This window comes from Corvus cornix, chromosome 6 (genome assembly GCF_000738735.6).
Source record: "Corvus cornix cornix isolate S_Up_H32 chromosome 6, ASM73873v5, whole genome shotgun sequence".
In the NCBI taxonomy this organism is placed as follows: domain Eukaryota; kingdom Metazoa; phylum Chordata; class Aves; order Passeriformes; family Corvidae; genus Corvus; species Corvus cornix.
The window spans coordinates 4,272,228-4,288,284 of NC_046336.1; the positions used below are offsets into that span (position 1 = coordinate 4,272,228).

The window sequence follows — 16,057 nt, forward strand, 5'->3', positions numbered from 1 at the left end:
GACAGGATGCAAGGGCACTGCCTGAAATCATGTCAGGGAGAGTTAGGTTGGATATCAGGAAAAGGTATCCAACCAGAGGGTGCTGGGGCACTGAACAGGCTCCCCAGGGAATGGGCACAGGCTGCCAGAGCTCCAAGGATGCACAGGGTGGTGTTGTTGGGGTGTCTGTGCAAGGACAGGAGCTGGACTACATGATCCCTGTGGGTGCCTTCCAACTAAGGATATTCTATGATTCTGTGAATTGCCAGGGGCTGACAGCAAAAAATTAAATGATGCATGAGAAACATCAGATGGAACAGCAGCTGAATTAATGTTTTCCTGGATGACAAAATAATTCAGTTCTGGGAAAGATAAAAAGACCTGGTCATGATTTATCCCTCATTGTATTATGTCCAAAACAAAAATAAGTGGGGGGAAAATAGCATTCTAGACCAGATTTAAAGATTAACCAATTTATTGCACTCTGATAACATCCAGTCTCAGGTGTATATTAATAGAACTTGTTTATAGAACTTAAACTGCAATTTAAACATTTCAGTTTTACCATTAAGAAAGCAAACAATGAAAAAAAGCTTAAAGATCACAAATTTGACTCCCCATAGTACTGCTAAAGAAGCATTTTTGTTATATGGGAATGATGACCGAAGTGAAGTGGGATTAACAGGCATGAGTCAGTAAGCACATTCCTAATATTTATTCTAGAGCTTCTGGCAATCTAGCAGCATAGTTTCTTCCAGAATCCAATTGGCATTTAAAGATGCTATCTGTCAAAGGAGACAGTTTTATTCAGATTCACGTTCATTCTTAATCTCAGAACCAGGTTCCCAAAGCTGTATTGGGCCAGCAACAGCAATCACACTTTCTTGGTCAGAGCTTGCCTCTCTCTTGGACCTTTTAACACAGCCTTGGTAGCACCTGGAAGAATGGTCAAAGGCCCTGCACACCACCAGCTGACACTGCAGGTAAACCACTGGATTGTTCCGAATGGACTGGAAGGCATTGAATTTAAACCGGAGGGTGTGTCTGCGGGGTGAGTAAAATGTAGCATAGGTAGGATCTTTCACACACCTGAAAAGAAACAGAGAAACCCCTCTCATGAGTACACACTGCAGTCAGCCATTTACACACAATAAAACACACGACATGAGAAGAGATTTTTAAACATACTGAAAACGGTTCGGAAAGCTGCAAGTGGGAAAACCAAAATGCCTTTCTTTGGCAGAATTGAACCACATTACCTTTCCTCAGCTTGTTGTGTGTCTGATACCTGGTGCTTATATGATTTTCTGAAGGTAAATTAACCTTACCTGAGGTATGTCACTGTTATCTGTGGTATAATAATAATAATAATCATCATCATCCATGGTGAACTGGCCGTAGCCATTTAGTCTATTTGTTATTTTAAGCTGTGGTGTGTGTGTTATATTTTGGGTCAATCTATCTCTTTTTTCCCAGTAAACTCTGAATGCCCTTAATTAATCAGTTAGAAGCTGTCATTAATGTGTGCTGTACTCACACTATTCCATTAAATTAAAAAAAATATTTAATGAGAGATACAGGAGTTCAAAGGCAGTTGTATCTGTAATTGTAATGCATGAGAACTCACCCATCCTTGATTATAGTGTGGACTCCTGTTGTAGGATTGTGGCGACTGGGAGATGCCACACAAGTGTGCAGAAATAACTCCAGTGAAGGATCAGGGCTGTGCAGGGAAGCTTCCAGGAACAAATCCTGGTTGATGTTGACATAATAGGGTGAGTCATACACTGGCCGTGAGAAGTCTGAGGAGTCATAAAATGTGAGGCTTGCATCATATCTGCCATACTGAGTTTCATTGACTTCAAAGTTGTCGCCCACGACATACATCGTTTGTGCCCAAGTGTTCTGGAGCATCTTGCAGTTGATACGCAAGCGAAGATTTCTATTTCTTGTGATTAATGTACTAGAAGAGGACCCTCTAATAACATTGGAATAGCTGATTGTGTTGTTGTTTCCCTGTTTGGCACACAAAATAAAATGCAAAATTAATTCGTATAGTCAGGTACTCTATTATACATTCTAAACTTTGCTGTATCCTTATGGCAATGTGCACTGTAAAAACATTATTTCCCAGAAAATCTGACATGGAAAAGTCTGAATCTAGTAACTTCTATTCTCAGGATAAGAATCTGTGATCTTCATGTAATATTCAGTGCCCACAATTTTGGCCTAGAAAACTACTCACAATAAATGCAGACATAACTGAATTAAATGCAACCTGTACAACGTTAAGTACGTGAAGGTTCAGGTCCAGCATATTATTGAAGCTGAAATCTGGCTACGACATTATTAGTCATATTTAGTGAAAGTTTTGAGACCTTTTAAACCATCACACTCAGCCTTGGACCTTGAAAATGACAAGTATTTGTATCCTTCCACAGCTTACTCCTTTGGAAGTTGATAACAGGCTGTAAGAGAATGCTCTGGCAGCAGGGGCAGGAAATGCAAGTGCTAATAAAGCTTGTCCTTCAGGAGAGAGGGAGACAACCTGTAATCCCCAGGACACTTCTAGTCCCTGAAAATCCCAGGTAGGTTTCAATTTGTGCTGCTTTTCAAAGCAACTTCTTCTGTTTGAATTTTTATATCCTCCCATAATTTGCCCATTTTGTTGAAACATTCAGTCCTACCTCTCTGACAGTGCCACAGCCAGTGTATGGAACGTGGAACGTCACATACTCTGATGTAATGTTGGGTGTGCAAAAGGGGTCGTTCAGGGTGAGATTCCAAGCAGAGTAACCGTGGGACTGAAGGAAGGATCTGCTCACAACTACGTGCATGTAGTCTGGCAAACACTGCAGTGCTAGTGGATGGCAAAGAAAGTATGTTACAACTCAGTGAAGTGACCAAAAGAGGTTGTAAGTAATGGATTCAACAAACAATGTCTTTTGCAGAAGCAGCTGATGTGGCAGAAGGAGATCAGAATCCAAACCAGGGACTCGAATCTCCATGAAAACGCTACAGATCGAATTTAAAACAACGTTAACAAGATTAACAACCACTGAATTGGAAAATAGCTGAAAAGCATGTTTCTGCTTTAAAGATGAACTTACTGGTGTTGCCATCTGCTGGAGTGGAATGATAGTTGGCCTGAAAGCCTCTGTATGTGTATCGAGAGTTACTGTGAAAGCGGACGCTCAGCAGGTTTGAGGATGACGTGTACGTGTGGTAATAACCAGAGCAAATCTTCCCAAGGAGAGGAGAGGTGTGGAGGGGCCCATCATAGATTTCCACGTAGTCAGAGAGGCATCTGCCACCTTCCATCCTGGGAAACAAACATAACTATTTATTTAAATGCTTCATTTTTATGTTCTTTGGTTTTTGTTTGCTTGTTGGTTTGGTTCGGTTTGTTGCTCAGATTAACTCTTTATAGCAGAAGAATACATTTGATTGATATGACTGTCAAATCTTTGGAACAGAAACTACAGCCTCCAATTTCTGTCTCGGTAGATGCCAGCCACGTTTTTGACTAAATAAGCAAAAGTGAACATATTTTTCCTCTCCAGACATACTAAAAACTTTGAAAAAGATCCTTGAGATCAAGTAGACTTTTGCTTAATAAGTCCAGGTTGTCAGTCCCACACATTCATCTTCCCAAGTAATAAATTCTTACTTACTGAATATCTGCAAATACAAGTATGACACGGAAGTTGTTCTTTACTTGTATTTCCCACACACAGTTGGCATTGTTTGGATAATTTCCGGGGTAAAATGGACTCTGTAAGGTACCAGAAGAAGAGGAAAGCAAGCCACCACAAGAATAATCTTCTGCAGAGAAAAATTCAAGAAGAAAAACATATGTATGCACCTTTAGGGTTGCTCTTGGAGTATGTCTGTGTGAAGTTTATGTCTAAATGTAGTGACTTCTATCAGCTTCAGAGGTCTCTCTGTTAGGTTCATATACATCTGGATGCAGATTAGAAGATGCTAAGCACACTGAATAGATTTTATAATGCTGATGTGCAGTGCCTGCACTAGCAGGACACAAATATTTGCCACAGAACTGCACAGTTTTTGAGGCTGGAATTCTGGAGATCAGTTGTTCCTAGAAAGAGGAACCCCTAATTGCTAATGACCAGAGGGAAGAGGAAAAAAAAATCAAATAGTTTTGTTTCAAAATAAGAATGCTGATAAATATCCAATTCATCACCTTGAAGAACTTACTCCAAACCTACCTGAGGCTGATGACAGGGTGGTCCTCCAGTTGGAAGTACTGGGAGCTGTAGGGAGAGAGCAGCAGGTGAACACTCAGCATTTTGCCTAAAAGAAGCTGCCCTCTGGGAGTCACCCCTCCCCAGAAGGGCTCCTGGAGGGACACTGAAACACAAGACCCACAGTCACTACCTGGACACATGGCAGGTCCCTGTGTGGCTGCACCTCCCAGCCTTCCCCCTTCACCCACCAGCCCAGGGTGCAGCTTGTGTTCTGCATGTGCAAGAGCTCCCATCAGCAGGGCCTTGATCACCTTTATTCACTGTCAGCAGGCTGGGACAGGGTGGACCCTCAGCATATTTGCTGGTCACACCAGACTGGGAGGAGGGGACAGTCAAGTGGATGGTCCTGCTGCCATCCAGAGAGACCCTGGCACTGCAGACAGAGAGCAGCAGCCAGCCTCGCTCCTCCTCAGTTCCTCAGCTACCAAAAGGAGCTCACTGCACTCTGGCTGAGAACATCAGCTCTCTTTATTTTGGGAAAACAAGAAGTAGCCTTTGACCTCTGCAGCAATGAGTGTTCCAGGGCTGAGCAACTCCTCTGCCTACAGCATAGGCCAGGAAAATTGATGATAGCTCAGTGGGAGGACGGGGGTGGTGGGGAGAGCCCCATTCCTGTCCATCAGGCAAAGAAACTGTCTGGCAGCATCTTCATGGCCATCCTATTGATGCCATGAAGATTTTTTGCCTTTTCTTTTATACCCCTGTTATACCTTTTTACAACTTCTGTATTCCTAGTGCTTTTTCCCTACATTCTTGGACTTGTTTGTCAAGCTGAGAGACTAAACATTTTAGAAGCTTCATAGCTAGGGATCAGTGTGCCCCAGACCCCAAGGTCCTCTCCAGAACACATTCTGTAAACTAAGATAGAACCATCCAGGGGAAGGTTCCTTGGGGAGGGGGGATCACTTGAGCCTCTCATTGGGGAATCTTTGATAGATATGCTAATTAGTAAAACCTACAATGTTATACCAGATCTTTTGGGATATATTCAGTGGGGTGCATTTCAATGCATATGACCTGGATGTGTGCACCTAAGGATCCTTAAAATAAATACCAAGGTAAAATCCCTTTTCCCCTTCTTGATTTTAAGACCAGGAAAAGGCATCACTATCCTGAAGAATGCCCTTGAGCCAGGATGCCTCTCATTGGGGTCAGAGTGTCTGGCTGTCCATAGGGTGTTGGGAGCCACCAGAAGCGCTTTGTGATTGAGTTTGAGCTTCTGCCCTGGCAAAGAGTAAAGGACAGCTCTGGTCTTACCCATGGTGCTCTTGAAGGCAAGGAATGATGAGTAGTAGGCATGGAAGCCCCTCCTGGTAACGCTGCCATCACTGCGAAACAGGACAGTGAGCCGGGGCCCGGATGAGTTGAAGACACGATGGTCATTGCTGCAAACAAGCCCGAGGCGCTGGCTCTGGGGGGACCCTCCGTCGTACACCTCGATGGCATCGTAGGAGCAGGTGCTGCTTTCCAGCCTGCAGGGAGAGGAAGATCAGCCTGCACCACAGGCTGCACAAGCTGCAGGCCCAGCAACCTGGCCCCATTCCCACCTCGCCCCAGTGCTTGGGCAGAGGCTGCCAAGGCCCCACAATGGGGCCTGTGGGAAACAGAAGAGTAAAAAATCCTGCAACCAATGCTGGGTTTGATTTACAGCCCTGGAAAAGACTAGATCTGGCTTAATTGACAGAGATTTAGAAACCTTAAGCAAGAGGATCACAAGCCTGTGTTCCTATAGTTATAGGTAAACGGGTGTTTTCAGTGAAGGGTTTTAAATATCATAATGTGACTTTATATAGTTTAAGTTAAGAATTTAGATGTTATAATAGAAGTCTCTGTGTGGAAGTGACGTGACAAGCTGTTGGTTAAGACACAACTGCACTGCAGTGAAAAGCAGCACAGGTGATAGGTCATGAATCCAAAACAAAGTGTCATTTTAAGTACCTATTGGATTAGAAAGTTATAAATTACCATGTAACTCTAAATCTTGTGACTCGTCGCCATTATTCGGAGGTGTGGTTAATCTTTCGCTTTGAGACTGATGAGTTTTGTTATTTTAAGCAATAAATCCAATTAGTCTCATAGTACCATCTCTTGTAATTAATTAATCCTACGAGTGGAGCACACTCTTTCAACAGGGGATGAAGCCACCCCCAAGCCCACAGCCAGCACCCAGCCAGACTCACTGCACATCTGTAAACTGGAGCTGGATTCTGCGAGCCGGGTCCCACAGCTGGATGCGCCACACGCAGTAGGCGTTGTTGGGGTAGGAGTTGGGGTATCCTGGGCTCTGGATGGAGCCGGACAATTCCTGAAGTAAGCCCCCACAGGAGGGGGTCCCTGAGGAAAAGAGGAGAGCCCAGGCGCGGGCAGAGAGCTCTTATCCCATCGCCAGGATCTGTCAGAAAGGGCATGGCCCCACCAAGGAGGCTCTGCCACAGCCCCACAGAGACCCTCCCTCCGAGGCACCCCAAAACATCACCCCTGCATTCCCCCAGCCCAGGGCACGGGTCGTGCTCAGCTCGTACAGTAACCCGAATCCATGGGGTTGGCTGTCCAGTGGGACACTGGGGGAAGGAGATAACCAAACTCTGTAACTCTTCTGGACCTAAATGTGGTCAGTGACAGGGGAAGTTGAGCTGGAGGTAGCTGGTGCTGCAGGGTGAAATCAGCAGGGTTGATTCCCAGCATTTTTCCTAAGGGAAACAACCTGCTGGGGGTCAACCCTCTCCAAAAGCCAGGCTCTTTCCAGTGGTGCTCAGTAAGGGCACAAGAGACCATGGGCACAAACTGAAACACAGGAGGTTCCCTCTGAACATCAGGAGACACTTTTTCGCTGCAAGGGTGATAAGCACAGACACAGGTTGCCCAGAGAGGTGGCAAATAGCCAAGAGCCCTCTGGATATGGTCTTGGAAAGCCAGCTCTAGCTGATCCTGCTTTTAGCCCGGGGGTAGGACCAGATGTACTCCAGATATCCCTTCCAAACTCATCATCCTGTAATTCTATGATGCATAACTGAGGGCAGAAGCTAGTCCAACCCCATAGGCCCTCTGGACACACCTGGAGTCCATGATGTGGGGAACATAGCACTGGAGACAGCTGATGCTGCAGAGAGAGAGCAGCAAGTGAGCAAGCGGTGTTTTGCCTAAGAGGATCATCCTGCTGGGATTCCCCCCTCTCCAATGGGAACCCCACTGGACCCCAATGAAACCCAAAGCCCACAGTCAGCACTGTAATGTGGCAGGACTGAGATGGCTGCAGTGCCAAGTGCCCCAGCACTTGCTCAAGGGCATTCCCACTGCAGCACCATGAAGACCAGTGCCAAACCTCTCCCACAGAAGACGTCGGCTGCTCAGTCCCAAAGGATCCCAAGCAAACCTGAAAGTTAGGGACATTACCCAGGATCTGTAAGTGCAGCCTACATAGAGCACCCCAGAGGCAGAAAACTCCATGGAAAATTGTATATAAACAGAAATCTCTGGTTACCTGCTGTTGGAGTCACTGCTATTCCTGAGTCTGGAAGGAGAAAACCAGAGGGTGTGAGGCAGTTGGACTGCTTGGCTCCCCTTGGAGCACGTACTTTAATTTCATGGAAAGTTATGGAGGGACCCACAGGGAGGACAGCCTGACTAAAAACCATCCCTCTCCTCACACCCTGCTCTGCACAGGAGTGTTGTCCAAACCCCAGATTTCCCAGGCAAACATGAGATTGATGCTCCCTCTGAAATGCCACCCCCTGCATCAGGGACATGGACCCATGACCTGCTGCTGCCCCGCCGAGCACGGAGCAAGGGCTGGACACAGCCCACCTCGCACCAACCCCGGATGGGTTTTCTTCAGGAAAATGCCAGCAAAACACAGACACCCACCTGAGCATATGACAGAAGCATCGCCGTGGTGACAGACCTGGTACTGGTAGTGGTAGGGGCACTGCCACAAGTAGTTCTCGTAGCCTGCACAGTTCACCTCGGTGATCGCGTACAGGTACGAGCTGCTCGAGGTGAAGGAGTTCGTGGCTGCGAGGGGGGAGCCACAGCCCAGCTGCCTGCACACCACCTCGGCATCCTGCATGTCCCACAGGTACCCACACACCTTCTCCCACGCTCCAAAGTAGTAGATCTCCACATTGCCTGCACACCAGTTGGGCCCACCGCTCAGCCTCAGCTGCAGCTCTTTGAGAGACACAAACCCCTTGGTCAGGCCAGCAGTGCTCTGGGTCCGGGCAATGACATCCCACATCCTCTCTAGGCATGGCTGCATCCACCTGCAGCACAGCCTAGGGCTGGCAGCCCCTTCTCAGGCTCCCACACCATGGGATGGAGAGGTTGGGGTAGCAGGGGCAGGCACATCCCATCCCCATGCCCAAGCCATGACTAGAACCCTGGCAGACAGACTCACCATCAGCTATGATTGGAACTGTGGAGAAGGAGAAGCAGGAAAAAAAACAGAGCAAGAGAATTAGGATAAATTCTTTGGGAGCTGTCAGTGCTCTCTACCCTTTCCCCAGTGAGTCAAGCTCCCAGTGGAGGGCACAGGTGACAGAAGATCTTTTTCTTTCTAGCAAGGAGACTGGTTGCTGGAGGGCAGAGCCATCCCCAAATTCCTGCCTCCCAGATAATTTACTTCTCATGTATATCCCTGGCCCCACCCTAAGGAAAACATGAGCTTTTAAATTATACTAATTTGTTCCCAAGAATAAATACTACAACAAAACCATATTATATAATGTAATAATCTGATCTATTCTACTTACAAGTTGTGGGGTAAGTCGTTGCTGGGGGACTTGTTGTTTCTAGAGAAGAAAAAAATGTGATAGCATATGTGAAGGTCAACAAAGCAAATTTAACATGAAACTTCCTCAAACCCTGTTTCAGTCTCCAGCAACTTGTAGCCGACAAACTTCAGATCCAGCACATTTCTGTGTATTTTAGTAAATGTCAGCAGTTTTTTCTTCCATTAACCATCAAAACTCTTTGTGAACCCACTAAAAACTGCAACTGGCCCAGAGAGTGCCAAGTGCCCTTGAAGTGAAACCTGTTTTCTCAGGTTACCCAGCCCCCTGAGCTGCAAGACAGGGACGGGGAGCAGAATGAAGCCTCAGTAGCCCAATGGGAAGCAGTCAGTGACCTGCTACACTACTTAGATATTCACAAATCTGTGGGGCTGGATGGGATTCAGTCAAGGGAGCTGGTGGGGCCCCAAGAAAAGGCTGGGGGGGACCTTATTGCTCCCTACAGCTACTCTGAAAGGAGGTTGTGGCCAGGTGGGTGACCCTCCTCCCAAGTAACAAGTGATAGGACATAGCCTCAAGTCCGACTGGAGATAAGGGGAAATTCCTTCCTGGAAAGAATAGGCTGCCCAGGGCACTGGTGGAGTCACCATCCCTGAAGGGATTTAAAAGACATATAAATGTGTCACATGTAGACATGTGAACATGTGGGACTACTGGGTTAATGGTTGAACTCCATGATCTTAAAAGTCTTTTCCAGCTGGAACAATTGTTTGATTCTATCTGTTGGTTTCACCTGACCTGATCAGGAGTTGATGGTTCTACTGCTGATATGAGAATAGGCTGCAAAAAACTGCCTCTTTCTCCCTTTCTCCAAACCAAGAACAATGAAAACCTCGACAGAAATGAAGATGATATAAAGTATCTGGGAGGTGATCAGAGCAAGGCCAGGGACAAGGGAGGCTGCACATCTCATTATTTTCATTAGGCACAGCTGCAGGCAAAAAGGTGGTCTCCAAAAGCTCCCCGTCCCAGGTTCTGCTCACATTCCCTCCTCATCTAAGCTACCTCTCCTTCCCTTCCACTTCCAACACCACTGCTTCTATCACTACCACGCTGCTAACCGCAGCTGGTGTCAGTAACTGGCTCAAAGAAGGGTTTTCCCTGCTAGGGCTGATGGAAAGCCTCCAGGTGGCACTAAGAGATCAAAGGTGTCCCTCAGGACAGGGCTCTGGCACACGGAGAAAGGTGATCTCTTTCCCGGTGTTTTTGTGATCAGGAGACAGCACCAAAGCTATAACCAGAATTAATAACGGCATTTCATGAGAGTCCTGCTCTGTCCCTGTGTAGGTCACTGGAAAGCAATCTACAAACCTGTATTCAGCCAAAATTTGTCTGTTCAAACTGTGGATAACTTTGCTCTGGGCTTTCAGAGATACTCAGAAACTGCTGCATTTATACAGCCTCCACTTTTAACATGGCTTTATTATCCCAAGGTTTTAACCCAAGCAGCGATTTAATTAAGCTCCTCATTGCAGTGATGACTCTCATTCTTTCTGTGAGAGGAGTAACAAATATTCAATTATATGCTGTGTTTCAAGTGGATGCATTGCTGCCATATGAATTCTATATGGGCGCATTCAGCATTCGGGAGCCCAGTCTGAAGGACACTGACCATACTGGTAGGTTGGCTACCACTGGACTAGAAGAGTTTTCAAATGCAAGCATCAGCCTGGAGAGAATATTTAGCAAAGCCAACTCTATGAATGATGTACATTTTTATATAACTTTAAAATTACCTGTTGTTAGAGGAATTCTTGTTGCAGAATCTGCTGTTGTCCAAGCTGCAGCTAGTGTCAACACAAACAAAAACAATGACAAAAAAAAAAGTTGAAGGAATATTACATGAATTAAGTAATGAGGATGGGAAGTTTGCATGCACAGAATCCCCTGGTGGAACTGGCCAAGGGATGTCTGCTGATTTACAAGGGTGGATTAACTCCAGGCGCTGTTGGGGATAGAAATCCTGCTCTGTAGACAGCCTGAGAGGTGGGAATACACCCTCACTAATAACATGTTTGATAAGACCTGTAACACTGGCTCTCAAACTCACAGCCCATGTATTTGAAGGGATCCTAACAGGGATGTGTGTCATTTATTCAGGTATTAGGGAATTTTCCAACATATCCCACCACGCTGCTCCTCACACATGCAAGGCTCTAAATCTAAATTAGCTGGATGGTAATGAAAGGGGTAAACAGTAACTCAGTATTTTCCAGCTGAACATCAACATCCCAGCTTAGTTTCCAGTATCACTAATTGCACCTCAAATATTTATGGAGAGAGCAGGTGATGAGGGCATTAAAAACCTGAGCTGGAAACAGCCCTGAATGTTATTCCTTTCTGCTGTGTGTGAGGGGGTTTGTGGGAGCATGGAAAGGGAAAGCAGAGTTTTGCTTTTGGTTCATTAGCTCAAGTCAAGTCCACGCCAGAACTTTACACCTGAAAGAGAAAGGGGTGGAAAGACAGCAGCTGTGGCAACACCTTTGGTCTTTTTCCATCCTTGCATAGGGGATGCAACAGCACCTGCTTAAAAAGAAAGGTCTTGCCTCTCCCAGCACCAGGCTGACACCCTGCTCAGTCAGGGACGCCTCACCTGGAGAAGGGGGAAGGTGCTTTTGGAACACAAAAAGCCTATTTCACCCTGTTTGAAGCATCCCCCCTCCCATCAGACCCACCAATATTTGTATTGGATGGAATTTGGACTGTATTTGTAAGGGATGAAAGTGACTAGGCAGATCACGGACTCTGCAACCAAATCAAATTACACTAGGCAATTAGCCCACAGGAAATTAGAATAATGAAAAATTAGAGCAATTTCTATTATAGTCTAATAATTATAATAATAATAGGAACAGGGATATGTGCCATAGTTGTTTTATCTAGGGCACTCTGTTGTTAAACACAAAAGTGTTAGATGTATAAATGTACCTAATCAGATATAAACCCCATGGTTCAAGTACACCTCACCCTCTTTAAAATAAACATATAATTAGTCCAGAAAACACTTATTAGTCTTTAAATCCATTACCCCAATATAAAGGATTGGAAAATGTTATCATTGGCTTTGCAGTATAATAATTTTAATTTCCTTTACTAGGCTCTTTACGAAAAATGACAGGAAAAAATTAAATTCATTAAGCAGTTTTGATAACATTGATTTGCTCAGCTCATAGGTTTGACCTGCTTATGGTTTTCAAAAGAGCTGAGCCACGCTGGTAAATCCTCTTTTATCCATTAAATCTCAACATCAGCCCAAGGTGAAATACATCTACAAAGGTGATCAGAAATGAGGCTCTTTACCTGCATCCACCTGGATGTGGAGACTTATCATCACCACCCAAGACAAGATCCTGGTGGCAGCCATCTCCTTGGAGCTCCTGATGCAGGAGAACACCAGAATTTATAGGCAGACATGCCAAAGGGTGCAGCTCAGCAGCCCAATCTGTCTTTTCTGTAGCTCAATACCACGTTCCCCACTGCTCTCACTTCTCTGATTTCCATGGCCACGTGTTTGTTTTGCTAACAAACATTTACAGCTTCCTCGTTCTACAAGAAGACAACACCTGGCTTTGATCCAGGGAAAGCAGAGATCAAAAGTGGTTGCAGTAGCTCCCATTTTTCCATCTCATCCCTCTTTGGCTGTGGAGTTCTATTGCTGTCACTTAAGTAATTTGTCCCTTTCTTGGGCTTGAGCTGTATCTGAGCCAAAGTAGCTTTTTAGACTGGTGCAAAATGTGCCTTCCTTTTGCAAAATGTGACTGGACGTGTGGAAGGGTAGGACTACAGTGGGAAACAAACCAAGGGCTTATGGAAACCCTTTGTCTTCTGTCCTAATATACGTCACAAAAACGTGCAGTAAAAGTGAGTACATTCATCTTTTTCTGTTCTCCCCCTGTTCATCCCTTGGTGTGCTCCCTCCCCACCAGGGCAGCAAGATTCAGGATGTTTAAGCTCTGCAAGTTCATCAAAAGTAATCTTTTGGCTTTTGACACAAACTCAAGCCAAGCTTCTGTGGTCATACACTGATCATTTTTAAACTGCACAAAACCTTCCTGGAGAACAAGGGTTCTAAGTTTGGATGTAGGGGCAAGTATAGAAAATGAGGGAAAATTCATCCCAAATTCTCTATTTTTGGGGCTCTTAAAAACTTTACAGATCTCTTGACACAGTTGTCCCCCTGGGATTTACGACATATTTCAGCTAATAGATAAATAATGGCATCCAATGGAACTTACAATGGATTTTTATGGAGAGAAATTATCTCAGGTCATGATGAAGTTTCAGTGGATCCCAATTCTCATCAAAGAACCCACATTTGCACAGCAAATTTGGCAATGTTTGAACAGTATATAAAACCTCAGAATCACAGAAATATTTAGGCTGGAAGGGCCCCTGGTCCAAGCCTCAATTCAAAGCAGGGTTATCTTCAAAGTTCAATCAATCTTCAAAATGTCTCAGGGTCTTAGCTATTTGTGTAACTCAGAATTCTGCATTTTCTTTTCTAGCGAGAACGTGCAAAAACTTCTAGTAGATGGAAATTTGAAATGCTAATTGTTCCTGCTCTCAGTTTTGGATTTATTACTGATTGGCAAACATACTACTTCTCAGTAGCTCAGGAACAGGTTTCTTGTGCCTCATGAACCATGCAATTCAATGGTCCTGGACAACCAATGACCAAAGTCAACCTCACACAGCACAGGAGAGCCAGAAGAAGATCAAAAGGAGAAAGGAAGCACAAACTCCATCGTGAGAATGGGGAGGGAGAAGGGGGAATGAAAGCATTCGTTTGTTAAACATGCAAAGAGTCCGTTGACTCTCTAAACACAGGGATGCTTTTATTCTCAGGGTTTTGCAAGGCAGATGGAGGAAGTGGTCATTTGGAGGGACTGGAGGAAGTAAGGGATGTGGCTTGGTAAACACTTTGGGGCCACTGTTGCATGCCTGCAGAGATAAAAGAAAAATAAAACCAGACAATACCCACTCGAAACTCAATGACAATTGATAATATTTGAACACAGAAAGAGAACATGTGAGACAACCCTGAGCTCAGGGTGACTGGTCTACACAGATCCCAGTGGCCATCTCCACTGCATGGCTATCCCAGTCCAGGACTGGCATTCTCTTCGTGGAGCCCAACATCTCAGTTCCTCAGATAAAAATGAAGTGAGGTGGACTGCACTTGGCTGGGTGCAAGACACCCACCCAGCCCCTCTCTCATTCCCCCTCCTCAACAGGACAGGAAGAGAAAAAAAGGTGAAGAAGTTCATGGCTGAGATAAGGACAAGGAAATCCCTTATCGCCACATGGAAAACAGATTCCGTTTACAGAAAAATAAATTGATTGCCAATTACAATAGACTTGGATAGTGAGAAACACAGAGAACTTACACAACACCTTCCCACTCCCTCTTCTGCCAGGCTTCCATTGCCATACCTTCCCCTGCCCTGAGTGGCACAGGGGGAATGTGGTCAGTCCATGGCAGTTTGTCACTGCTGCTCTGTCCTCATCCTTTTCTCATGCTCCGTTGTGGGTCCTTCCCATGGGTTGCAGTCCTTCAGCATAAACCAATGGAATATCCTCCAGGATAGTCCAGCATCAGCTCTCCATGGCCACAGCTCATTCAGGAAATGTGCTCTTGCTCCAGCACAGGGGCCCTCTGTGGTCTGTGGGGACATTCAGGTATGGCACATGGAGCAGCTCTGCTTCCTCTGTCTCCTCTAACCTTGGTGTTTGCAGGGTTGTTCCTCATGTTTTCTCCCCCCAAATCCTCATTTCCTGCGTGGCATTTCATAGTTAAATACAGGTCAGCCATGCCCTGAGCTGGGACTGCTGCAGAGCTGGCTGGAACACACCAAAGCGCCAGAGCTGCTGGCTCAGTAGTCAAGACACCAGTTGGCACCTCTTGAACCACCCCCTCCATTTAATTACATTTGCTTCATTTGCAGTGGTCACTACCCTGACATTGCAGAAAAAAATTCAAAGAGCCAGCAGCAAAACAGTGCTCTGGTACTGAATGGTTTTTTGCACAAAAATACGTTTCTTCCTACCAGGTAGGATGGCTGATGGAGTGGGGGATTTTCTTGACTCTTGGCTCATTTCACCAGAGCTGGAACTTGATGAGAATGTGTGGAAACATTAATTTCAGTTTGGATCCATACTCGCTTTAAAAGTCAACTATGCAATGAAATGCTTGTCCTTTGGATGGGAGAAAGGATGCAAGTTGTTCGCCCTTTTTTATAAATTGTTATAAGCAGTCAGCTCCCACTAACTCCTTCAAATTCAATTGATACCATAACTTCTATTTTAGCATCAGTGATGCTTCTTCCCTAAGACAGGGTATGGCGAGGGCCAGAAAGCAGGCACCAGTCACTCACCCCAAGCTGAAATAGCCTCCTTGGTACACAGCTTCCCTGCTCCCTGTCCCCTCTCCCTATCTGCTCACTTCTGTCCAAAGTTTTGTTTGCACAGGTGATACCAAAGCAAATTGTAAGGCAGGAATGGTTTGCTTGCATCAGGAAATCAAGATTTATGATTAAGCTATGTTTGCTTGAGACAGGGAAGATTAAATTATTTAATCTGACCCTGGAGACAACCTTGCTGCCTGGCTGTGGGAATACCAGTTCCCTCCTGACAGAGGCCTCCTGCCATTCCTCTGCTGCACTTGGTCCCGTTTCTCAGTGGCCATTAAGTCACAAATGTGTTCCTTAAGTACAGTGGTGCATCAGGCAAGGAGAGAAAACAGGGTCAAATGGACTTTTCCTGTAGAAGGCTCGCTGGTGCTGCTCTGTCCCTGTCCTCTCTGGCTGCTTTGCTCAGCCATACAACCCTTCCACTGATCCTCTAGAGATTCCCTCTGCACCTCTGCAAGCTTTCCTTCAGTTCTCCTGTTCTTCTCCTTCTTATACAGCTGTGGCTGTCCTCACCATGGATGTCTGAGAGCACGTGCACAGCTGGAACAGAACCAATTACAGATCTTGATTGCAAGGTACCAACAGAGAAATCTCAGCTGCAGACAAACAC

General features: G+C 45.5%; 1 protein-coding gene across 1 annotated transcript; it reads right to left on the bottom strand.

Annotated features, from left to right (window-relative positions):
* Positions 1 to 436: 436 nt before the first annotated feature.
* LOC120410233 (deleted in malignant brain tumors 1 protein-like) lies at positions 437 to 12,604 on the bottom strand. The gene is made up of 15 exons (XM_039554366.1): positions 12,338 to 12,604; positions 10,774 to 10,824; positions 8,999 to 9,037; positions 8,644 to 8,661; positions 8,115 to 8,417; positions 7,732 to 7,761; positions 7,306 to 7,350; positions 6,431 to 6,584; positions 5,508 to 5,722; positions 4,212 to 4,256; positions 3,654 to 3,804; positions 3,090 to 3,301; positions 2,667 to 2,839; positions 1,607 to 1,995; positions 437 to 1,068 (listed from the first exon to the last, which is right to left on the bottom strand). Exons 1-15 carry the CDS (start codon positions 12,399 to 12,401, stop codon positions 783 to 785), a joined length of 2,175 nt encoding a protein of 724 aa, XP_039410300.1. The 5' UTR covers positions 12,402 to 12,604; the 3' UTR covers positions 437 to 782.
* Between the last annotated feature and the right edge of the window lie 3,453 nt (positions 12,605 to 16,057).

Bases quoted from the DNA above. Each gene is read 5' to 3' on its own strand.
- LOC120410233 (XM_039554366.1), bottom strand. From the start codon at position 12,401: ATGGCTGCCACCAGGATCTTGTCTTGGGTGGTGATGATAAGTCTCCAC. The intron at 3,805-4,211 runs GTAGGTTTGGAG...TTTTCTCTGCAG, and splicing joins CACCCTGTCATCAGCCTCAG to AAGATTATTCTTGTGGTGGC. The intron at 3,302-3,653 runs GTAAGTAAGAAT...TTTGTTTCCCAG, and splicing joins CTTGTATTTGCAGATATTCA to GATGGAAGGTGGCAGATGCC.